Here is a 26023-nt window from a genome sequence, read left to right as displayed (position 1 = left end):
TTACCACTGTAATATCTTCTGTGCATCGGACGGCATCCGGCCATCTGACGTCATGTTGGGCGTGTGCGTCGGACAGCCCCCTGCTGTCCGATTTGTGCACGCATAGAATTTGCCCAGACAGCGGTGAAATGTGCGCTGCAGGGAAGCGGATAAACCCCACAACAAACATCTAAAATTAATTACACAATTTCCATATTTATTTTACAAATAATTAATTAATAACAATTAACAACTAATCAATTAATCATAAATTAATTACTTCGCACCCTTTACCTCTTCAAACCCCTATACATGCACTTGAAATTAATCACACAATTACCATAATTAATACCCAATTAATTAATTAATATTAATTAGCAACCAATTATTAATTAATGAAGAAAAAATTACTTCACACATTTAACACTACAAAATCTCAATTATATGCATATTAATAAATAAACAATAAACATGAATGTAATATAATTAAATTACTCCCCACCCTATTAGCCTATAAACACACAACTCACTACGGATCTAAAAATGTTAAATTCAACTAAAATAAAATTAATAACAACTAAAAATGTAACACATATTTTAAAGAATATAACAAATTCTTATACAAAAAAGGCATCACACACATTTAAAATGTATATTAAAATACATAACACTAATTAAACAATTGGTATTTTAAACAACTATATTTTTCCAAACGATATTAATAACTTCTATATTTTTAAAACCGATATTGCTTACCTTAAATCAATATTCCTGACCACGATATTCTTGCTGTCGATATATCTCACTCACGATATTTAGTACTCAATATTTCTGTAGGTCCCCATATTTAAACTCGATATTTTGTCTGCACACCTTAAAAATGTAGTTCCCTGCCCGCGCTGATGCAGGCAGGGAAAGAGAACAATTGAGTGCTCCCACCTGAAAGGAGCAGCATAAATAGCTGCTTCCTCCAAGTGGGAGCAATGAGTCCCCTGCGGCCCCCATCATGTTGGTCAATGGGTGCCCTGGGCGGGCACAGGGGCACCCACCTATAACTTATGAAGGTCCAAGGAGATGGGGCTCCAGGGGCCAAAATAGGCTTGGGAAGGGGAGTACGTGGCCCGCCTACCCTTGTAAAAAAGATACAACCCAGGGGAATGGGGTTTCCTGGGCCTATAAAGGTGGGGAGGGGGCCATGAGTCCCCACCCTTTTCCCGGTGATGGGGTCCCCGGGACCTAATAAGGCTCAGGCCATACGCCCCCTCCCCTTTTCTATTAAACTTGGCCTCGGGGAATGGGTCCCCGAGGCCCAAGAAGGATCAGGGAGGGGGGCTCCACACCTCTATCCCCTTTTTAATTTGGTTTTGCCCTTAGGGTATGGGGTCCCTAGACCTTGATAAGGCCGAGGGAGGGGGCATACAGACTAATTCCCTTTTAAACTGAAAAAGGCAGTGATGGGTGGCATGCCCATGGCCTAATAAGGTTCGGGGTTCTTATTATATTTGCCCCTGGGGATAGAGAATAGAAAGAAGGCGAATAAAACAGGGGAAGATGGGAAGAAAGAACAAAATGGTAGAAAATAGGAACAAAGAGAAAAACATAATGGGAGGAATATAGGAAAGAATGGCATTAGCAGGAAAAAAGATTTAGAGAAGCAAAGAAACACAATTGTCTTTATTAAGTTTTGTCACTGTGCTGAAGTTATTTGTCTGGGATTATAGTAAAAGCTAATAGAGCAGTCGTGTCTATACATTTGATGTTGAGCAGTTGAAGTTGTTATTGGACTTAGAGTGGTCCAATACCCTGGGTTAGTTAAGAAATAATAAGTTGTGGTGTAAATTGTCTTTTAAGGTTTCATGGTGCAGGTTCGTGAGGCACCATTACAATTGAAATAGGGACTATAACGATTTGTTGTGATTGTACTAATGTTTGATTGGTGTTAGTGGAACCTATTGCCCAAAATGGAAACTATCAGTCAGGGTGATTTCCACTGGTTCAATATTCATCTTTGTGCGTGTGTGAGGAAGTCAGACTTAAGGTATTTGTTTATTGTGCTTGCTTAAAGTTGTAGAATTTTGTGTAGGAGGAAACTATAGAGGAATGAAAACTACTGCAAGGAGTGACGATTGTGTAATAGTGTGCCACGCTGGGATAGGTCAATTAGAGTGAAGTGATGCACTGGGAATGATTGACGAGTCATCAAGCGTTAAATGTGATAGGCTTACAAAAAGAGAATTGTGTCAGGTTTGGAGGAAAATATTGACGTATATGAAACTGTATATTGAACAAAAACAAAGACATTTTGAATTGATTATTGTTTGTTTATTGTTGAATTTTGTAATCATGAATTGTTTTAAAGCTCTTAGGGCCAGATGCATGTAGCTTTTTTGCTGTCGCAAAAGGCCAGATTCTCACAATCTGGGCCTTTGCAACAGCAAAAATCCTTTTTGGATGTGTAGATCCCTATTTTGCAATTCGGTAACCTATTACTGATTGACATAATAGGTTTTTGATTTGGTAGTTGAGGGCGTCCCGTCCTAATAGCAACTAGCAGTGGTATGGGTGCTTGCTTTGCAAACGAAATGTGGTTGCAAAATATTCACATTTTACAGCCAACTCAAAGCTGGTGGTAACCCTTATTGAATGGTTGTAAAGACGTTTTTTTAAGAGCAGGCAAAAAATGTAAAGACAACTTTTTATTTTTGTTTGTAGAATGCATCCCTTTTTCCTTTAGGGAAAACAGGCTGCAAATAAAAAAAACATTTCTTTATTTAAAAGCAATCACAGACATGGTGGTCTGCTCACCCCAGAAGGCCACCATCCCTGTGATTTTAGCAATTTCCAATGGATCGCAAATTGCAACCTTCCCATGAATATTAATGAGGTAGGTCTATTTGCAATACACTGGGCATCGCTAACAGTGAAAAACACACTGTATTACATCGTTGTTTGCAATTTCCTAACAGTGGATCGCAAAAATTCTCTATTAGGTAATCACCAACACAATTCTATGTACATCTTGCCCCTGGAGAATTGCTTAGAGGTGATGTACGAGTCCCAGTTCGGGAACGAGGAGCTGATGCCAAAGAACATAAAAGGTATCAGAATGGAGCAAAGAGAGCAACACAAACTTATGCAGATGCTCAACGGGATAGAGGACAGCACAGGTGGAGGAAATGTATGTTAGAGGGAGCTAGGATGTATCCTGCAATAATGACAGAAAAGTTTTAAAAGAATCGGAAACAGGGAAATGATTATGATGAATCTGCAAGAAAAACTAACACTGATTCGGGGATTACATTTTAGATGCTTTGGTTATATTCATGTCCACCACCATATGTGGCCTCCACAATAAGTAGGGAGGATGTTACAGCCCCTGTTGATCCAAATATAACTCAAAATGAGAGACAACTTCCATCACTTCCGGTTGCAACTTCACCTGTTGAAGCAGCCTCTAAGGTAATTGCTCCAGGTTCAATTCAATTCTTTATTTTTGTTTTGGAACTCATAAATGATCCACATAAAAGAAATACAACATACATTTGTGCATACACAAACTTTGCATAAAACAAGATAAGAAAGCAAATACTGACAAACATTTGATTCCCAAGCCCTCTAATAAATATCTAAAAAACATTTAAAAAAGTTAAATATATTAAAGCAGAACATTTCATCGGGCGGATTGTACAAAGCATTTAAAAAAGAGCTCGCCGTCAAGAGACCCAATTTTAAACATATATGTCTAAACCACTTTCTACGTGATATCCGCAAGGCTGGGCATATAAAGAGGACATGTACAATATCCTGGGTGGACACATTACAAAGGTGACAAATTGCAGGGGACCCATACCATCTAGATGTTAAATTATTTAGAGGGAGGAGGTCCTGCTTCAAGAGGAACCAAAAACGCCGTATACCGTGAGGTATGTTCCAAGAAACGTACGGTTGCATTTTCTTATATAGGCAGGAGTCAATAAATGGAGAGGGGCCTTTTTTTGCAAGAATTGCCTCCCTGTCTAGGCTGAAACTCAATTTCCAAGTAGCCAGTTTTAAAACAGCCTTCAACTGGCCAGGGGACAATGTGAATAAAGTTAGTTCGTCTAATTGCAGGTATTCAACCGCCTTTCTAAAATTCCTCACAATTCTAGAGTGTTCTTTTAAGGCTTCTTTTAAGACTTCGCATGGTCCCCGAGTCCCCCCGGGCCAGGCACGGCACCCAGCGAACAATCCCTGCTAAAGCCTGCACCCAACTACTGCGGATTCCAAACTCTAATCTAAGGGCAGCCGCTGTGCAGGCAGTATTAACTGAGGCTAATTGTAGGAGTATTGTTCCCTCTACAGTATGTAGAAAACTCCATTGCCCCAAATCAATTAATTCAACACCATAGAGTAGGGATGCTGAAATCTTTGCGCGAAAAACCTCTAGCAAATAAGGGAAATGTCTTTTCCCCGTCGCGCTATAAAAAGCACTCAGACTTTTACCCTGAGCCAGAGCCTTTCGAGAATTGTTAGCAACATGATCCTTATCGCTCAAATTGACAGATATTATCTTCCCTAAGAACACATAGGAATTCACCACCTCCAGCCTATGTCCTCCCACCGTCCACCTAAAGTTCTCATATTTCGTCTTTCTCCTACCAGCCATACACATGATTTTACTTTTTGCTACGTTTATTTTCAGGTGATGATGTTCTGCATATGCGTGAAGTGCTTGTAGACGATTGTTCAAACCTTTCAGTGTTAAGTCCAATATCAGGAAATCGTCCGCATATAACATACAGACAATCGGAGAGCCCCCTAGTACTGGGGCATTACCATCACTTGAAGACAAAAACGAAGGTAAATCAGAAATGTATAGGGAGAATAGTAATGGCGCTAATAAACATTGTTGTTTCAATCTATTTGCAGTGGGTATTGCCTGGGATAGCCCTCTTTCGCCACCCAATAAAACCCTGCACCAGGTATCAGAATGGAGATCCCTAACTAAATCCAAGAGCAGTGAGGGCATTCCGAGGGAGGATAGCTTCCTCCACAGCAGGGGGCGATCGACTTTGTCGAATGCTGTGGAGAAATCTATAAATGCAGCATAAACTCTTCCGCCTCGGGCCCCTATGTATTTATCCGAAATTATCTGCAGGGCGGATAAATTATCCATTGTGCTGTGTCCCTTACGGAAACCCGTCTGCTCCAATGGCAGCAACTGACCCCCATCTACCCAGTCAGAAATTAGTGTTAAAAGACATTTCGCAAATACTTTCCCTATAGCGTCAAGTAAAGCTATTTGTCGATAATTTTGGGGCACATTCCTATCCCCCTTGTTGAACAGGGGTACCGGTATACTCCCCCTCCAAGAGGGGAGAACAGTTCTATGTAGGAAGCAAAATCTATATACTGGAAATAGGATTTTGCTCCATGATTCGGCATCCTGTTTTAACACCGAAACCCGGAGCTCATCAGGGCCCATAGCACCGGAAGAGCGCAAATCCTTTATGGCTGATTCAATGATATTTTCAGAGGGCGGCTCAAACAACGGCCCAACATCGCCCAACCTTCTGTCATCCTCAACAGGCCCATTACCAGCATATAATTGCGCAACATAACCCACCCAAACTTTCTCGGAAATAGGAGGAGGAAGGGACCTGGTTCTTGTTCCACAACCCTCACCAATGAGAGACCAAAATAGTCCTACATTCCCTCTATTTACAGCCTTCCCTAACTTTATCCATAAGGCATCTTCCCTCTCTTTTTTAATTTTTAACTTTACTCTACTTCTCCTTCTCCTTAGTAAGGTTATTTTGCAAGACCTTTCTGTGGACCTATTCAAGTATTGTTCCCTAACCAGTGTGTTTATTTCTTTATTAAGCAAGTGTAGGGAACTGGGGACCGGACTCGTATTTCTGTGCGAATTAGATTTTCTTGCGACCAGGACTACCTCCCTCATAAACCCCGCAAAATACAATATTTCCGACCCTTTCCAACTAGGGAGTTCTTTTACAGTTTTATCCAGTACAATAGACAAGCCCCTTAGGGCCCTTGTGTTCCAGAAACATCTCCCTGTTTTACCACCGAAACTAACCAGGTCACCATCAAGCGACCATGGATCCGTTTTAGGAAGATTTATATTAACAGTTAGGGTAATCACATTGTGATCGCTGTTTAGGGTTTTGGTTACTATCAGATCTTTTAGAAGATAAAAATAATCATTATCCACAGCCACATAGTCCAGAATGGACTCACTCTGATTTGCTTTCTGAGTGAAACTTGCTGGAATGTCAGAGGGAAGCCTACCATTTACGATGATCCCCTCCAGTTCAGCCAGTTCTTCCAGAACCAATTTCCCTCTCTTATCTGTTTTGATGTTACCAGGGAAAAGAGCCTGTGGAATCTGTAATGATTCCTCTTTACATTTGTTTCTGAACAGAGCTATACTCGAATTAGAGACCTTACAATTAAAGTCGCCCACTAAGATTATGTGGGTTGCAGGTACTTTGGCCTTGATACTCTTTATGTAAGAAAAGACCTGTTTAACAATTACATTATAGCAAGCATCTGGGGGGATGTAAACATTTATCAGCGTAATAGATTTGGCCGCTTCAACCTCAGCATGACCAAGCAATGTTACCACCTGGAAAAGGTTACTTGAATCCAAATAGTGGGTGAAGTTCCACTTAATCTGATTACATAAGAGACATGCAATGCCCCCTTTAGCATGACCTCTCCTGGAAGGAATGGCTCCACCTTCCAAAGAAATATAGCCCCCTCCAACAGGAATTCTATCCACACACCAAGTCTCTTGGAGACAAATCACGCTAGCATCAAAAGAGTGAAGAAACTGAAGTTTATCTGGGCTATTTTTTACACCTGCGGCATTCCACGATAATATCTTTAAGTCACAACTAAAGATGAGAAAGGGAAATCATGTTATCTGTTGTCCTACTGGAAAGGACACCAGGTAACCAATTCCATTGAGCGCTCTCCTCAACTATATTTCTGAGGGAAATAACAGGAGGAGGATTTACACTGGACACAAGACGTGTATTTTTAGAGACACAAATTTTTAGGTCGTCAAAACCAGCCAGACCACCCGGTCGACTAAGGGGAGACAAAAAGCTTCCCCCTGCTAATGTGCCATTCCATGAGCCCCCCAAGAAGGGAATAACACCAATCCCTCGACTTTGAAAGAACTCACGACTGCTTCACAACAAGATTAGCAATGAGCTTAGAATAAAATTTCACCCTAGTCAATATTCCAGTTTCTAAACTCCGGATTGTTACCAGGTCAATCTCATTTGAATTAATCAGTTTCAGGCATTCCAACTCTTCAAAACTTTTAAGGAGAAGGGCCCTATTTAAAATCAAATCAGTGTCAAACAACCGGAGGATATCCAAAGTAACTGTGTCAACGCTTTTCTCTTCAATGACAACTTGGGAACTTTTAGAAACCTCTTCCCTTCCCGCCATACCAAAACATTTTTTTATACAAGGGATAAAATCGGTAGGAGCACCAGAGACCGGTTTAATTGATTCTAGGACAGCGGCCGATGTACAAGGCTTCCCCTCATCAGCATTAGAGACTCCCAGATTGGAAACCGCACATCTAGGTGAAAAATCACCATGCCCTACCAGTATCTCCCTATCCAACACCGAGGGAATTTTTTCCTCAAGTGAAAGAATTTCTTCATGGTTCCCTTCCGAATTGGACGAGGAGATATCACCTCTAACATCCTGCTTCTCAAAATGAATCCTTCTCTGCCTCTTTCTTCCAAATCTGTGAGTGGGTTTCCTCTTTTTACCTTTAATCTTTTTTGGGACACCCAATTTACAATTTTTTTCCTTATCCTCTGCCTCCAAGGTAAAAATAGGAAAGAATTCTTTATCTACCCTTGAATGGGGATGAATTACAGTTTCCTTATCTGGGACCAAGGGTACCAGAACAGAAGAAGAAACTTCATTTGTCTTGAGCATAGGCACCTCCACTACTTTTATTTCCAAGTCAGGAATTGCTACACAGTTTCCTAAAGGGGGGCTCAATAACAAAGATTTCCCCTTTCCAACAATGGGGAGAGTTTTTCCACCAGGATTAATTTGATCTGAAGTTATAGGAGTAACAGGGGACATTTTTCCCTCTACCAAATCTACATTCATTCCGGCCCTAAACAGCCCTAAATCAACAGTCCCTCCAGTTTGCTTGACAGAGGCTTTATTCAGTGAAACCTTCAATATCTCGTTGACCGTTTCTAAGACACAGTCTGATCCCCTACAAATTTTTCTAATAGAGATAAAATTGAAGAAAGTAGCCTTTCTAAGGAGAGTAGAGTGTCAGAGATGGGTTTATCTGGTTTGGTTACGGGAATGGGAGTAATACCGGTAAGGTTCATCTCAGGGCTCATAGAGATGTTTGAGTGAGCAGTCATGTATTGAGATTGAATAGAGGGTGTGCTGCTAAACAAATGCCCCAGGTGTTTTTGATTCTATTGTGGCTGTTTCTGCTGACGTGTAACAGGTTGTATCAGGTCAAACCTTATGGATTCCTGTAACAACTGCACCAGTAATGAGTCCCCTGCAGCCCCCATCATGTTGGTCAATGGATTCCCTGGGCGGGCACAGGGGCACCCACCTATAACTTATGAAGGTCCAAGGAGATGGGGCTCCAGGGGCCAAAATAGGCTTGGGAAGGGGAGTACGTGACCTGCCTACCCTTGTAAAAAAGATACAACCCAGGGGAATGGGGTTTCCTGGGCCTATAAAGGTGGGGAGGGGGCCATGAGTCCCCACCCTTTTCCCGGTGATGGGGTCCCCGGGACCTAATAAGGCTCAGGCCACAAGCCTCCTCCCCTTTTCTATTAAACTTGGCCTCGGGGAATGGGTCCCCGAGGCCCAAGAAGGATCAGGGAGGGGTGCTCCACACCTCTATCCCCTTTTTAATTTGGTTTTGCCCTTAGGGTATGGGGTCCCTAGACCTTGATAAGGCCGAGGGAGGGGGCATGCAGACTAATTCCCTTTTAAACTGAAAAAGGCAGTGATGGGTGGCATCCCCATGGCCTAATAAGGTTCAGGGTTTCTTTTTATATTTGCCCTTGGGGATAGAGAATAGAAAGAAGGAGAATAAAACAGGGGAAGATGGGAAGAAAGAACAAAATGGTAGAAAATAGGAACAAAGAGAAAAACATAATGGGAGAAATATAAGAAAGAATGGCATTAGCAGGAAAAAATATTTAGAGAAGCAAAGAAACACAATTGTCTTTATTAAGTTTTGTCACTGTGCTGAAGTTATTTGTCTGGGATTATAGTAAAAGCTAATAGAGCAGTCCTGTCTATACATTTGATGTTGAGCAGTTGAAGTTGTTATTGGACTTAGAGTGGTCCAATACCCTGGGATAGTTAAGAAATAATAAGTTGTGGTGTAAATTGTCTTTTAAGGTTTCATGGTGCAGGTTCGTGAGGCACCAATAGTGCCAATAGTGCCCATAACGATTTGTTGTGATTGTACTAATGTTTGATTGGTGTCAGTGGAACCTATTGCCCAAAATGGAAACTATCAGTCAGGGTGATTTCCACTGGTTCAATATTCATCTTTGTGCGTGTGTGAGGAAGTCAGACTTAAGGTATTTGTTTATTGTGCTTGCTTAAAGTTGTAGAATTTTGTGTAGGAGGAAACTATAGAGAAATGAAAACTACAGCAAGGAGTGACGATTGTGTAATAGTGTGCCACGCTGAGATAGGTCAATTAGAGTGAAGTGATGCACTGGGAATGATTGACGAGTCATCAAGCGTTAAATGTGATAGGCTTACAAAAAGAGAATTGTGTCAGGTTTGGAGGAAAATATTGACGTATATACAACTGTATATTGAACAAAAACACAGACATTTTGAATTGATAATTGTTCGTTTATTGTTGAATTTTGTAATCATGAATTGTTTTAAAGCTCGTAGGGCCAGATGCATGTAGCTTTTTTGCTGTCGCAAAAGGCCAGATTCTCACAATCTGGGCCTTTGCAACAGCAAAAATCCTTTTTGGATGTGTAGATCCCTATTTTGCAATTCGGTAACCTATTACTGATTGACATAATAGGTTTTTGATTTGGTAGTTGAAGGCGTCCCGTCCTAATAGCAACTAGCAGTGGTATGGGTGCTTGTTTTGCAACCGAAATGTGGTTGCAAAATATTCACATTTTACAGCCAACTCAAAGCTGGTGGTAACCATTATTGAATGGTTGTAAAGACGTTTTTTTAAGAGCAGGCAAAAAATGTAAAGACAACGTTTTATTTTTGTTTGTAGAATGAATCCCTTTTTCCTTTAGGGAAAACAGGCTGCAAATAAAAAAACATTTCTTTATTTAAAAGCAATCACAGACATGTTCGTCTGCTCACCCCAGAAGGCCACCATCCCTGTAATTTTAGCAATTTCCAATGGATCGCAAATTGCAACCTTCCCATGAATATTAATGAGGTAGGTCTATTTGCAATATACTGGGCATCGCTAACAGTGAAAAACACACTGTATTACATCGTTGTTTGCAATTTCCTAACAGTGGATCGCAAAAATTCTCTATTAGGTAATCACCAACACAATTCTATGTTCATCTTGCCCCTGGTGAATTGCTGAGAGGTGATGTACGAGTCCCAGTTCGGGAACGAGGAGCTAATGCCAAAGAACATAAAAGGTATCAGAATGGAGCAAAGAGAGCAACACAAACTTATGCAGATGCTCAATGGGATAGAGGACAGCAGAGGTGGAGGAAATGTATGTTAGAGGGAGCTAGGATGTATCCTGCAATAATGACAGAAAATTTTTAAAAGAATCGGAAACAGGGAAATGATGATGATGAATCTGCAAGAAAAACTAACACTGATTCGGGGATTACATTTTAGATGCTTTGGTTATACTCATGTCCACCACCATATGTGGCCTCCACAATAAGTAGGGAGGGTGTTACAGCCCCTGTTGATCCAAATATAACTCAAATTGAGAGACAACTTCCATCACTTCCGGTTGCAACTGCACCTGTTGAAGCAGCCTCCAAGGTAATTGCTCCAGGTTCAATTCAATTCTTTATTTATGTTTTGGAACTCATAAGAGATCCACATAAAAGAAATACAACATACATTTGTGCATACACAAACTTTGCATAAAACAAGATAAGAAAGCAAATACTGACAAACATTTGATTCCCAAGCCCTCTAATAAATATCTAAAAAACATTTAAAAAAGTTAAATATATTAAAGCAGAACATTTCATTGGGCGGATTGTACAAAGCATTTAAAAAAGAGCTCGCCGTCAAGAGACCCAATTTTAAACATATATGTCTAAACCACTTTCTACATGATATCCGCAAGGCTGGGCATATAAAGAGGACATGTACAATATCCTGGGTGGACATATTACAAAGGTGACAAATTGCGGGGGACCCATACCATCTAGATGTTAAATTATTTAGAGGGAGGAGGTCCTGCCTCAAGAGGAACCAAAAACGCCGTATACCGTGAGGTATGTTCCAAGAAACGTACGGTTGCATTTTCTTATATAGGCAGGAGTCAATAAATGGAGAGGGGCCTTTTTTTGCAAGAATTGCCTCCCTGTCTAGGCTGAAACTCAATTTCCAAGTAGCCAGTTTTACAACAGCCTTCAACTGACCAGGGGACAATGTGAATAAAGTTAGTTCGTCTAATTGCAGGTATTTAACCGCCTTTCTAAAATTCCTCACAATTCTAGAGTGTTCTTTTAAGGATCCCAACAATTCTTTTTTCATAAGACTTCGCATGATCCCCGAGTCCCCCCGGGCCAGGCACGGCACCCAGCGAACAATCCCTGCTAAAGCCTGCACCCAACTACTGCGGATTCCAAACTCTAATCTAAGGGCAGCCGCTGTGCAGGCAGTATTAACTGAGGCTAATTGTAGGAGGATTTTTCCCTCTACAGTATGCAGAAAACTCCATTGCCCCAAATCAATTAATTCAAAACCATAGAGTAGGGATGCTGAAATCTTTGAGCGAAAAACCTCTAGCAAATAAGGGAAATGTCTTTTCCCTGTCACGCTATAAAAAGCACTCAGACTTTTACCCTGAGCCAGAGCCTTTCGAGAATTGTTAGCAACATGATCCTTATCGCTCAAATTGGCAGATATTATCTTCCCTAAGAACACATAGGAATTCACCACCTCCAGCCTATGTCCTCCCACCTTCCACCTAAAGTTCTCATATTTCGTCTTTCTCCTACCAGCCATACACATGATTTTACTTTTTGCTACGTTTATTTTCAGGTGATGATGTTCTGCATATGCGTGAAGTGCTTGTAGACGATTATTCAAACCTTTCGGTGTGAAGTACAATATCAGGAAATCGTCCGCATATAACATACAGACAATCGGAGAGCCCCCTAGTACTGGGGCATTACCATCACTTGAAGACAAAAACGAAGGTAAATCAGAAATGTATAGGGGGAATAGTAATGGCGTTAATAAACATCGTTGTTTCAATCTATTTGCTGTGGGTATCGCTTGGGATAGCCCTCTTTTGCCACCCAATAAAACCCTGCACCAGGTATCAGAATGGAGATCCCTAACTAAATCCAAGAGCAATGAGGGCATTCCGAGGGAGGATAGCTTCCTCCACAGCAGGGGGCGATCGGCTTTGTCGAATGCTGTGGAGAAATCTATAAATGCAGCATAAACTCTTCCGCCTCGGGCCCCTATGTATTTATCCGAAATTATCTGCAGGGCGGATAAATTATCCATTGTGCTGTGTCTCTTACGGAAACCCGTCTGCTCCAATGGCAACAACTGACCCCCATCTACCCAGTCAGGAATTAGTGTTAAAAGACATTTCGCAAATACTTTCCCTATAGCGTCAAGTAAAGCTATTTGTCGATAATTTTGGGGCACATTCCTATCCCCCTTGTTGAACAGGGGTACCAGTATACTCCCCCTCCAAAAGGGGAGAACAGTTCTATGTAGGAAGCAAAATCTATATACTGGAAATAGGATTTTGCTCCATGATTTGGCATCCTGTTTTAACACCAAAACCGGGAGCTCATCAGGGCCCATAGCGCCGGAAGAGCGCAAATCATTCATGGCTGATTCAATGATCTTTTCAGAGGGCGGCTCAAACAACGGCCCAACATCGCCCAACCTTCTGTCATCCTCAACAGGCCCATTACCAGCATATAATTGCGCAACATAACCCACCCAAACTTTCTCGGAAATAGGAGGAGGAAGGGACCTGGTTCTTGTTACACAACCCTCACCAATGAGAGACCAAAATAGTCTTACATTCCCTCTATTTACAGCCTCCCTTAACTTTAACCATAAGTAATCTTCCCTCTCTTTTTTAATTTTTAACTTTACTCTACTTCTCCTTCTCCTTAGTAAGGTTATTTTGCGAGACCTTTCTGTGGACCTATTCAAGTATTGTTCCCTAACCAGCGTGTTTATTTCTTTATTAAGCAAGTGTAGGGAACTGGGGACAGGACTCGTATTTCTGTGCGAATTAGATTTTCTTGCGACCAGGACTACCTCCCTCATAAACCCCGCAAAATACAATATTTCCGACCCTTTCCAACTAGGGAGTTCTTTTACAGTTTTATCCAGTAAAATAGACAAGCCCCTTAGGGCCCTTGTGTTCCAGAAACATCTCCCTGTTTTACCTCCGAAACTAACCAGGTCACCATCAAGCGACCATGGATCCGTTTTAGGAGGATTTATATTAACAGTTAGGGTAATAACATTGTGATCATTGTTTAGGGTTTTGGTGACTATCAGATCTTTTAGAAGATAAAAATAATCATTATCCACAGCCACATAGTCCAGAATGGACTCACTCTGATTTGCTTTGTGAGTGAAACTTGCTGGAATGTCAGAGGGAAGCCAACCATTTATGATGATCCCCTCCAGTTCAGCCAGTTCTTCCAGAACCAATTTCCCTCTCTTATCTGTTTTGATGTTACCAGGGAAAAGAGCTTGTGGAATCTGTAATGATTCCTCTTTATATTTGTTTCTGAACAGATCTAGACTCGAATTAGAGACCTTACAATTAAAGTCGCCCACTAAGATTATGTGGGTTGCAGGTACTTTGGCCTTGATACTCTTTATGTAAGAAAAGGCCTGTTTAACAATTACATTATAGCAAGCATCTGGGGGGATGTAAACATTTATCAGCATAATAGATTTGGCCGCCTCAACCTCAGCATGACCAAGCAATGTTACCACCTGGAAAAGGTTACTTGAATCCAAATAGTGGGTGAAGTTCCACTTAATCTGATTAGATAAGAGACATGCAATGCCCCCTTTAGCATGACCTCTCCTGGAAGGAATGGCTCCACCCTCCAAAGAAATATAGCCCCCTCCAACAGGAATTCTATCCACACACCAAGTCTCTTGGAGACAAATCACGCTAGCATCAAAAGAGTGAAGAAACTGAAGTTTATCTGGGCTATTTTTTACACCTGCGGCATTCCACGATAATATCTTTAAGTCACAACTAAAGATGAGAAAGGGAAATCATGTTATCTGTTGTCCTACTGGAAAGGACACCAGGTAACCAATTCCATTGAGCGCTCTCCTCAACTATATTTCTGAGGGAAATAACAGAAGGAGGATTTACACTGGACACAAGACGTGTATTTTTAGAGACACAAATTTTTAGGTCGTCAAAACCAGCCAGACCACCCGGTCGACTAAGGGGACACAAAAAGCTTCCCTCTGCTAATGTGCCATTCCGTGAGCCCCCCAAGAAGGGAATAACACTGATCCCTCGACTTTGAAAGAACTCACGACTGCTTAACAACAAGATTAGCAATGAGCTTAGAATAAAATTTCACCCTAGTCAATATTCCAGTTTCTAAACTCCGAATTGTTACCAGGTCAATCTCATTTGAATTAATCAGTTTCAGGCATTCCAACTCTTCAAAACTTTTAAGGAGAAGGGCCCTATTTAAAATCAAATCAGTGTCAAACAACGGGAGGATATCCAAAGTAACTGTGTCAACGCTTTTCTCTTCAATGACAACTTGGGAACTTTTAGAAACCTCTTCCCTTCCCGCCATACCAAAACATTTTTTTATACAAGGGATAAAATCGGTAGGAGCACCAGAGACCGGTTTAATTGATTCTAGGACAGGGGCCGATGTACAAGGCTTCCCCTCATCAGCATTAGAGACTCCCAGATTGGAAACCACACATCTAGGTGAAAAATCACCATGCCCTATCCAACACCGAGGGAGTTTTTTCCTCAAGTGAAAGAATTTCTTTATGGTTCCCTTCCGAATTGGACGAGGAGATATCACCTCTAACATCCTGCTTCTCAAAATGAATCCTTATCTGCCTCTTTCTTCCAAATCTGTGAGTGGGTTTCCTCTTTTTACCTTTAATCTTTTTTGGGACACCAATTTAGCATTTTTTTCCTTATCCTCTGCCTCCAAGGTAAAAATAGGAAAGAATTCTTTATCTACCCTTGAATGGGGACGAATTACAGTTTCCTTATCTGGGACCAAGGGTACCAGAACAGAAGAAGAAACTTCATTTGTCTTGAGCATAGGCACCTCCACTACTTTTATTTCCAAGTCAGGAATTGCTACACAGTTTCCTAAAGCGGGACTCAATAACAAAGATTTCACCTTTCCAACAATGGGGAGAGTTTTTCCACCAGGATTAATTTGATCTGAAGTTATAGGAGTAACAGGGGACATTTTTCCCTCTACCAAATCTACATTCATTCCGGCCCTAAACAGCCCTAAATCAACAGTCCCTCCAGTTTGCTTGACAGCGGCTTTATTCAGTAAAACCTTCAATATCTCGTTGACCGTTTCTAAGACACAGTCCGATCCACCTACAAATTTTTCTAATAGAGATAAAATTGATGAAAGTAGCCGTTCTAAGGAGAGTAGAGTGTCAGAGACGGGTTTATCTGGTTTGGTTACGGGAATGGGAGTAATACCGGTAAGGTTCATCTCAGGGCTCATAGAGATGTTTGAGAGAGAAGTCATGTATTGAGATTGAATAGAGGGTGTGCTGCTAAACAAATGCCCCAGGTGTTTTTGATTCTATTGTGGCTGTTTCTGCTGACGTGTAACAGGTTGTATCAGGTCAAACCTTATGGATTCCCGTAACAACTGCACCAGTAAATATTGAACAGAATCCTGTTGTTGCAGGTGCTGTGGGAAGACAGCCTCAAGAGGGTTTATCCCAATGTCGCAAGACTCACAGATTGTTCCCTTGGCTCAATTACAAAATGTCCAATCATTGAAAGAAGAGAGAAGGACTGTCTTTATGACACCATTGCATAGGGAGAGACAGGGCCATTTGATGATGGAGCTTTTTCTCCATGGTTTGAGGAAACTCTTGAAAACAAACGATCAGGAGACACATAGAGACCAGCTATTAACCAGGAAAGGGTTAGACCACTAGATGTACCAATATTGAAGGTAGAATTGGTAGAAATTATGAGAGAATGTCTAGAAATTTTACATTTGAATCAATATCATGAAAATGGTTTAAAATAAAGTAGAGAAATCACAAGATGTGCAGCTACCACACCTGATAGATTAACAGAATTAGTGAGAAAATAGAAGGTGGACCTCTGTAAGAATGTTCCTTTATAGAAAAACGTTAGGGTACAGATAGATGATGAAGCAATTGTGACCATGTGGTCCTCAGGATTGAGATTGCACGTTGCTGAATTGGTAAGATGCATTTGAAAATGGAGCGATATTGACAGGTTAAAGAGCAAGTGGGCAAAGAAACAAGGCAAGAAAAAGAAACAATCAGATAGTGCAGTAGCTAATAGTAAAACCACCACCAGTATTCCCAGATGAAGATGTTGTCCTAACTTTCCCTAAGAGGGAGATACCAGGTTTAGGGTATGTTCATGTTCCTTGGAGTAGAGGTGATCTTGCGACATTCACAAGCAAGTTTAAAAAAAAATGAGAGGGAATCCTGCCCAGTGGTATATACATGTTCATGGATTTGTGATGATTTTAAGGTTTTGTGGACTGACTTGAATATTTTCTTTGATATTATGGAACCAAGTGATTTATGGACTGAATGTAAAATAGATATGCAATGACCTCATACTGAACCTTAAAGGAATGATGTACCCATGCACCCTCACCTGTAGTAATGACAACATATGATGAGGTGATTACCTTTTTAAAAGGAACATTTCCAGTGAGAAATATTGATTGGTTGAAGAGCAATAGAATTGGTGCAAGCTTATTACAAACAATTACTGCAGGTGTTTAAACAGCACAGGGGCGTTTTGTGTCACAGTTTGTTCTGGGGTTGCGACATACAACAAAATGAAGCAGAAGGAGCTTAAAGAAAAATGTCTGTTGGCCCACACTAAGCTGGCACAGAAAGGGTTTCAAAATCAGCAGTATGGGCAGTGGAAGAGGGAATATAGACAGAAGCCTAATTGAGTAAGTTGTGTAGTAAATGCCAGGTGTAAATCAAAAGTAGGTGAAAAATTTTCTAGCTCAGGTTCCAGTCCAGCGAATGCAGATGTCAACCCAGGAACAAGTTCCTATGATGCAGGTACCTCAAGTTCTGATGGCCTCATAGAATTTAGGTAATCCCATATTCAACATGAATCAAGTAGAAGAAGATTTGAACATATAGGAACGTTGCAAGCAGACAAAGAGAGCAAATAAAGTTCGAATTTTCACTTATGGACAGTTTTGAATTTTGCTGGTGAAAGGTGGGGTGTGTAATGTGGAACTTTCTGTACATCGGCCCACAGGGCGAGATATTTCTACAAAACCTAAGAAAATCTATTATTAAAAGAAAATGCTAATGATATTTGGTTGTCAGCCGGTGGAAGACTAGTGTTGCCAGATAGCCTGTTATTTCCCATAAAAAGACATTTCAATGGCACTGCAAACATTGAGAGGGATGCAATGGTAGGTTGTTTAGACAAAAGTGGTTCAATTTTCAATTCAGACTTCTAGTCGAGGAATTATGCCATAGGTGCATGATATGTCAGAAAATGAATGTGGTGAGAAGAACACCTGTAAAATTAAGCCATATAAGGAGATTAGGAGGACCATTTAATAGGATGCAGCTGGATTTTATTGAAATGCCTGTTTGTCACTTTACAAGCAGAGAAGCATTTTCAAAAAAGAAGGCTTTATGTTTTGAATCTGTGTGGCAACCCACCAAAACGTGCGGATGAAAGAAATCTTGACTTTAAAGTATTGCATGACAGATTCCTTTTCAGGTTAAGACTCCTTATGGTCTACCTGTGGCGTTTTTGAGAATTTGGGCTATTTGTGTGCTGGGATTCCTTGCAGTTCGCTCCCTCTTTCTTCTGTGATTGGCTCCTTAATGGTTTTTTGGGCTCGACGAGCTCTGAGCTAAGAAAAATCACATAATCACTAGGTGAGTCCTCATCAGATTGGGAGGTGCCAGTCATCTGCCATAAAATGGCGACTGTCCCGCTTTGTCAACTTTGCTGATTCTCAGGCTCATTCATGGTTGGTGGATGATGGCACGGTATAAGTGGCATCATCCTTTTAAATTGCTAGGCAGTAGCTAAATTTCAACATGGCAAACACCTTTAAGATGTCAAAAGGACCATCATTTCAAGGGCAGGTCTTCCAAAGTCTTTTTTTCTCTAGGGCCATCTACATCTTGGTCATTGTGAATTGGAAAAACCCACTGGCATGCACTGTCTTTTCTTTTTTTTCTCTTGTAAGGAACCAACAGAGGTATTGGAGACTGTGTAAGTCAGGAGATGGCCTGCTGTCGCCTCTATTTGTTGTTTTCTGGAACAATTATTGATATCCTGAATTTTATAGGACATGAACAAGCAACAGTGAGATACATGTAATTGAATGTAGGGAAGGAAAGAGAATATAAGGGAAGGGATAAAAGGGAAGAAAGGGAAGGAAGGAAGAAGAGAGAAAAATAAGGAGAGTAGGGAAGGGAAAGGGAGGAAACATAAGGGAAAATCAGAGAGGGGAAGGGAACACAATGGAAAGGGATGCAAGGCGAGGGTCAACAAGTGGAAGGAAGGGAAAAGTAGGGAAGGAAAGGAGACGCAAGGACAAGATCACGGAGGGGAGAGGAGGGAAAGGATGGGAGGAGAAAACAATGGAAATGGGATTTCATAAAATGTAGTAATTTTTGTCAACAGATAAACGATTGCATACGGGAATAATGTGCACACAGAGTGAAGATAAACAAATGCGTGTCAAATTATATTGAGCAAGAAAGACTGACCAATCAGAAAAGCAGCTTAGTGTTTTGTAACTAGAGCTTCTATATCAACTATGCAATGTTACAGATGATGTGTATCTGCATCAAAGGGTACAAATAATACACTACTGACGTTTAAAATGTTTATCGATTTATGCGTATTTTAGTCATATTGCCATCTTTAGAAATCTGCTTCCATTGATTGGTTAAATGTACCTGAGGAATACATATTTGAGAAATCAAATTCACGATGAATCATTTGCAGATCTTTTTCTTTGTCTTCTCCACAAGCGTGCAGGCAGGACATTAATTTCCCCCTCTGAATCATTTGAAAATTGACATCTTCAGCGGGGCAAGACTTCAGCATTTTATCTGTAAGAACCACAATAACAATTAAATGAACAAGAGTATACCATGTAGTGTTTGCATAATTTTGATGTTAGACTATCAAGGTTTATTTTGTGCTTGTTGGGGACTCACAATCAGCAATAGCCCTACACACCACAGCAGTCCTACTGATTGATTGATAGCAGTGGAAGTTGGTTTCATCGTATTCCGACAGTTACTTGTATCGGAAACAGTTTACTACAAGAATATCAACATCTAAATATCGACATTCCAAAATATCATGAATAAAATATCATGAAGATATGTATATATATACGTAAGCCTTGGTTAAGGTAAGTAGACGTAGAGTTGAAAACAGTAGGTGTATACTTACCTATAAATACTTCACAATAATTTTGGCGAGTTAATATTTTTTCGAAACATTCTGACAAGCAACCACTTGTTCCAGAAAACGTGCACATCCTACAAACATACATCTGCTACTTCTGTGGAAATTCAAAGCATATATACCCCAGCCTTTTTACACAAACAAGGATATGGTGACATTTAGGTAAGTGTGGGTGGTGAACTCTGCTTCACTTGCGGAGTTTGAAGAGTTTTTCGCACTCCTCGTTACGTGGAGCTCAAGGAGTTCTGAAAAATTCTGCTCCACGCAGCAGAGTTGTTTTCCTTGCTCGCGTTCATCAACATCAAGTTGGCGAGCGTGAGTGAGGAAAATCCACCTCCCAGCAAGAATTTTCCTCATTCACGATCGTCAACTTGCGAGCAAGAGCATGGAAAATCAACCTTCTTGCGAGATTTCTCATTGCGGGCAGTCAGATTTCTCATTGTGAGTGGTCGCATATGCTCGCGACCGCTCATGTTGAGAAAAGTCCATTTGTGTTGAGAAAGCTGCAGCTCAAGTAAAAATCTACTTAAGCGGCAGAAAGGAAGTAGCGCCGCTTACACTGTGCATTTTCCATTAGCGATGATTACATAGTGCGGATAAGCACTTGGCACTGAAACTCACAGCGGACAGCATTTATCTAATGCATTCCGCTGCTTGCAGAGCTCTGCGTAGTGCGGCGGAGTTTTGTTTGCACTTCATGGAGTTTTTGCGGTGCAGAACTCTGCCCAGGCTTACATTTAGCGCCTGATTCTCAACGATTGGTGTATGAGTAGTTGTGACCTACTCTTGTAGTACTATAGTTTAGTCATGAGTTTCAGGAGTGAGCAGGCAAACCTGCCTTATTCATGGTTTACTCCTGGAGTTCAGTCATAGCAAAATATTGGCAAATAGGGAATATAGTTAATACTGCTTATAACACATATGTCTAATCAATCTGGGTCAGCCTGTCATTGTCACATGCAAGTACTACAAGAGGTCTAGCTTCCTATCCTAAGGTGCTCATAGCATTAATCACACTTCATTTATGGTGGCTCCTTTGCTATTATATATTTAGTTGTGGCAACAGGACAGCCTCCAAAGCAGTACCATCTCACATACTTAAATAATGAGAATTGCTGTCAGAGTAATAAATAATGGTTCTAGGTTACTTTCAATGGTCAACCAATGGTTTCACATTTTTTCCTAATAATACTTTCTTTATATTATTTATTTATGCTTAGCATTTTGCAGTCTAAACTTTCATAATGGAACATTGACATTCACTTTTGCAAGTGTGCAGAACATTGAAGATCTTTATTGAAGGTATATGAAAAAGGGGTTCTTAGTTTAAAGGAGCATTGGAAGGGGTGGCTGGGGCTCAGTTATCTAGAATAAACTTCTTTGGAGGGGAGTGAGGGATAAAAAATAAAAAATCAGGAGATGTATGCGGTTGCAAATAATAGTGGAAACCATAAAGTTGGACGTGTAACCAGAATGCTATCTAAGAATGGGATCCTGCAAAGGCCTTGATAACCTTTTAAGGCATGATATTAGTGATTTAGGCAAAGGGCCCTATGCAGAGTTTGGCATACGGGTACTCTGTCACTATTATGACAGATATTTCATCCACCTTATTTTAAGTGGCTCAGTATATAATGCACAAAAGGTGTATGGGATATACAGTGCTTAATTTGAGCCATTGGTTTTCAGTGCTCAGCACTAGCACTTAATATCCAACACCAGTGCTTTGCATGAGCACCAGTTAAGGACACATTAATTTACACGGAGATTAAGTGATTTGTCCAGAATCACAGGATGCTGAGCTGATGCTGCGACTCAAACCTGGTTGCCCAGCTCTAAAGTCTGCATCACAGGTCATTAAACCACATCTGTTCCCCACTTTCATGGTTAACATTTGGTTCTGTTTTAGGCTGCACTAACAGGAGAAATTGGGTTGGTGCCAGCTACCTCCTGACAAGAGCCCGGCACTTATTTTTTTGTACAAATTAACCACTGGGTATTTCCCTATGGCACTTGTAACAGAGCGGATGTACAACATTCATTTATGCAGATCACATTTCTCTGGATTCTAAAATTTGCTGATGAACTACTGAGCATCATACTTCCTTATATAAATCTCCATCTTCAGACTTACCTACAAATTTTCTGACTAAACAACTAAAGTGTAGGTCATAAATTAGAAAAACATCTAAAGAATTCATTTAACCTTATCAATAATTATTAATATTACTTTCTGTCAAAGAGAGTGCTGAATACACTTTCACAGAGCGCTCTACTGTTTTACATCCTAAATAAGTCACCAAAACAGACAACATTGTTTTGCAGCATATCAATATGTTGGAGAGTAACTTACCCCGCAAACTATATACATAACTAGATATGAGTTAGCCATTAATTTGTTGAGACTGTACTTCGCATGAATTCTACCACAATATTGCATTTTAACAATGGTAATTTTCTGACTCTGCATTGCATAGGTATTCTACCATACTAATATATTTTAAATATTGTGCTGTCAAAATACTGTAGCACCTGGGAACCCCATTCCATTGGGCTGAAGGTATTTAAACAGAAGGGGGGGGGCATGCAGCCACCATCTCTGAGCTCATAAGGCCATGGGGACTGCATACCCAGGGCCTCTATTTCTAAAAGGAGAAAATGGTGCGTGGCCCCTCTGCCCGAACTTCTAAGGGCCCAGGGACCCCATCCCCCAGGGCTGGCACAAAAGATGTATTCAGGGGAACCCACTTTTAGGACACAGTTTCCAGGTAAATCTGCACTCCCACATCCGGGGGGAGAAGCAAAAAAGCTTCAGCTGGGTGATATCACACATTTTTCCCCTGCCTAATCTCTTGTGGACAGGGAAACAGAGACTGCTGCCGCGGGTGGGAGCATAGAAAAATATCCTCTTCCACTGGGCTCTCGCTGCACCCAGGAGGGGGGCATGGGGTGTGACAGCAGGACAGTTGGGGTCACATTAGGCCTTGGGGAGGGGGATGGGGTCCCCGAAGGTTGTAAAGGCTTGTGGGGGGGGGGGATAGAAGCCCTACTCCCACAATTATTTGCCCATCCTCAATAAAAAAAAACTGATGGGTGTCCTGACTGGGCCAAACGCATGCAGCTGGGAATTCATTGAGAAAAACAAAGGGTAAAGGGCCATCATAGTTAGGTATAAATATTAGTTAAAACATATCGCTTTCAACTAACAAACAACTGAAATTCACCAGTTATAGTTATGACAAGAACTATAACTTGTGCCCTAAGGTAACAAGAACGTATGCTCTAGTCATGCACTGCTACTTAGCCCACATATTACATCACTCATGACATATTCTTTGACATCACTGATGATTTCACTACAGCATTTGCACGGACATCATTGATGACAAAACTGTGCATGGCGGGAGGTGTGTTATAGTTAGTTCAGGGTACGAGTATGTTTAAAATGACATTTTACATAACTATATCATCCCTTTAACCTTTTGTTTACTTTATCTAAAGTATTTGTGTGTGGATGTGGGTGTGTGTTATATATATATATATATATCGAGAGAGAGAGAGAGAGAGAGAGAGATTATAGCTATAGATATGTATAAATATATATTAAGGTAAGCATAGCTTCACTATACTTAACTTCACATTCTTGCTCTGGCCAGCGATACGCTATTTTTGTATGTGATGTCACCAAATTTATTTCATGGGTGTGTTTTCGCTTCTTCTCGGTTTGACTCATGTCACTCTGCCTTGTGTGGGATCGAGTTATGTTTTCCACATTGGCATACCTGTTCTCAAATGGCTCTTGTTTGATCAACATGTTTGCAGATAATAACTCCATAAGAATGCACATTGCAGAATGACACTTAAACTCATTGCAGTGTCATGAGCAATGATCCTCCTCAACATAGATGATTTAGAGCCTTGTATGATTTGTTGCAAACTTCTTTACTTGTATCATGCACAATTTATCTTTTTATTTTATTTTGATAATTTCTATAACAGATACCAATGCGCTATTTCCAACTTGGTAGTCACCCTGCTGTACACATTAAGGGGGAAAATGATCAAATAGTCATGCAGCTCAGAAAGCCACCTTGCTGCAATGCTCTGTGTGACAGGTAAAGGCAGGAATTATACATTATACGGTGCATTCCTGACTTCTCTCAGTGCTGGCGCACAATGTGCTGTCTTGCGCCATGGTGCAAGAGGGCCTGATTTGTAGGCAGAATTGTTTTTACAATTGCCTGAGGCATTTTCCTCTTTCTCTGTAAATCTGCAGCACTCTGCTAGACTCCTGCTCTGTTGTGCTGACCTGCTGCCTGCTGTAGTCCTTGCCTGGAAGTGAGAAGTCTGGACCTGCATCTCTACAACCCAGAACCAAAGTGACTCCAAGGGCTTTCTGGCCTGCCCTCATTAGGAGTCTCAGAGACCTCAAATACTTCAATCACTCATCAACGGCAAGTGGACTCTGCCATCTGAGAGTCTTGCCCTGTCAGGTAGTGCCAATCCATTTCTGAGCCCTTGGACATGGGTATAAAGTGCTGCAACTACTCATCGCAGTCGCTGCGAGGCTCGGAGCCTGGCGCAATGCCTCCGGTTCCGGATGCATCCTTGACCTGCACGACTCGACAGTGATGCATCGCCTACATCTTTCAGTTCAGCAAGAAAGCATCTCTGACTTGAGTGCCTCATAAGCAACACATCACTTACACCCGAAGGGATCGACAACAAGGCATCAACTCTTCTGCTCCACGCATCGAGTCTATGTCAACAACGCAACAAGGTACTTATATGCGGGACAAGGTTGGTCCTAGTATCTGACCTGCACTCCATTGAAATCAGCCCGAACGTTTAGATTTGACCGGGTCTGGTGTGACTAGATAACCCCTGTTGGAGCTTTATGCTTTTAAGAACTACATTTCAGTGTAATCTCAAAAAATTCATAACTCTGGTTACACTTATTTTCTTTTTGTTGTTTTGGTCTTTTTTTGTTCATTAATCTAGGCTCTATTGTTCCAACCAGGTGTGGTATCTTTTTGTGTTGTGTTTTCACTGTTTTGCTGTTTGAAGTGTTTCACAAATACTTTACACATTGCCTCTAAAGTTATGCCTGATTGCTTTGTGCCAAGCTACCAGAGAATGATCACATGTTAATTTTGAGTGTGCATCAGACTTACCCTGTCTAGGACTGTGGTTCCTGCTTGGACAGGGTGCATACATCTGCCAACCAGAAACCCAATTTCTAACATCCTCTATTTCCAGTTCATACATTTTATTGTGGTTATGCTAGATGTGGTGATGATATGATCTGAGATGTTCTGCATCGCTTTTTGGTAATTTGCTCTTGCCTTGACTATTGCTCCTTTTCTGGATGTCACTTGCATTGGTTCAGAGGCATACTTCGTTGTCGGTCTTCTTGTTTTGTGTCTCCTTCCATATTTTTCCAGTAACCCTCCTGGGTACTTGAATGAGAGCACCCATCTTTTTCCTTCTTCATACGGTTTCCATCTTTATTTTGCCTTCTGTTCTTTGCCATGTAGTCTTATCTATTGATTATAAATATCCTAACATCAGTATTGCCAAACACTGTCCCATATGACACACTGTGTTGTGTGTTTCAATAGGCTCTAAGAACGATGTTGAGTGTTTGATGAACAGGCATGTGATTTTATTCACCTTAATGGAGCACTCGTCCCGTACGACACCCTGTGTTCTGTGATTCAATAGGCTCTAAGAAGGGTGTTGAAAGTTTGGTAAACAGGTATGTGATTTGATTCAGCTTACAGGAGCACTCCTTTGATGGAAGCCTTAAGTCACACAACAATTCCATTTGCCATTGGACTCACCAATGTTTGAAATCTAAGTACATTGCAAATTGAATGAACTTCTGAATGTTGAAAGGAGGTTTGTTGTCCGACTTGACAAGTTCCAGAATTTCCCATGTTACAACCATTTCAATCAGTGCTGAAATTAATGCCTTCCTTCCAGTTGAGAAGAATGGCATGGCCAATGAGAATCTGGAATATACATCCATTATGACAAGTATGTTTTTTCCTGATGGCAATGGGCCAAATTTGCCTGCCGCCACATTTTGCCACACGCTCACCAGGAGCTGTGACATCT

The 26023-nt window shown here is 41.0% G+C and overlaps 1 protein-coding gene across 1 annotated transcript in view; it reads right to left on the bottom strand.

Annotated features, from left to right (window-relative positions):
* LOC147722600 (glutamate decarboxylase 1-like) overlaps positions 1-26023 on the bottom strand; it is a 1148213-nt gene that overhangs the window by 720901 nt on the left and 401289 nt on the right. Inside the window, exon 2 of the mRNA XM_086965127.1 lies at positions 19384-19539. Within this exon, the coding sequence (XP_086821253.1) occupies positions 19384-19539 (156 nt within the window). The remainder of the gene's footprint in view (positions 1-19383; positions 19540-26023) is intronic.

The sequence above is a fragment of the Lissotriton vulgaris genome, chromosome 4_1 (assembly GCF_964263255.1).
Source record: "Lissotriton vulgaris chromosome 4_1, aLisVul1.2, whole genome shotgun sequence".
NCBI lineage: Eukaryota > Metazoa > Chordata > Amphibia > Caudata > Salamandridae > Lissotriton > Lissotriton vulgaris.
The sequence above is the reverse complement of the archived record's forward strand: the minus strand, read 5'-3'. Positions and strand labels throughout refer to the sequence as shown.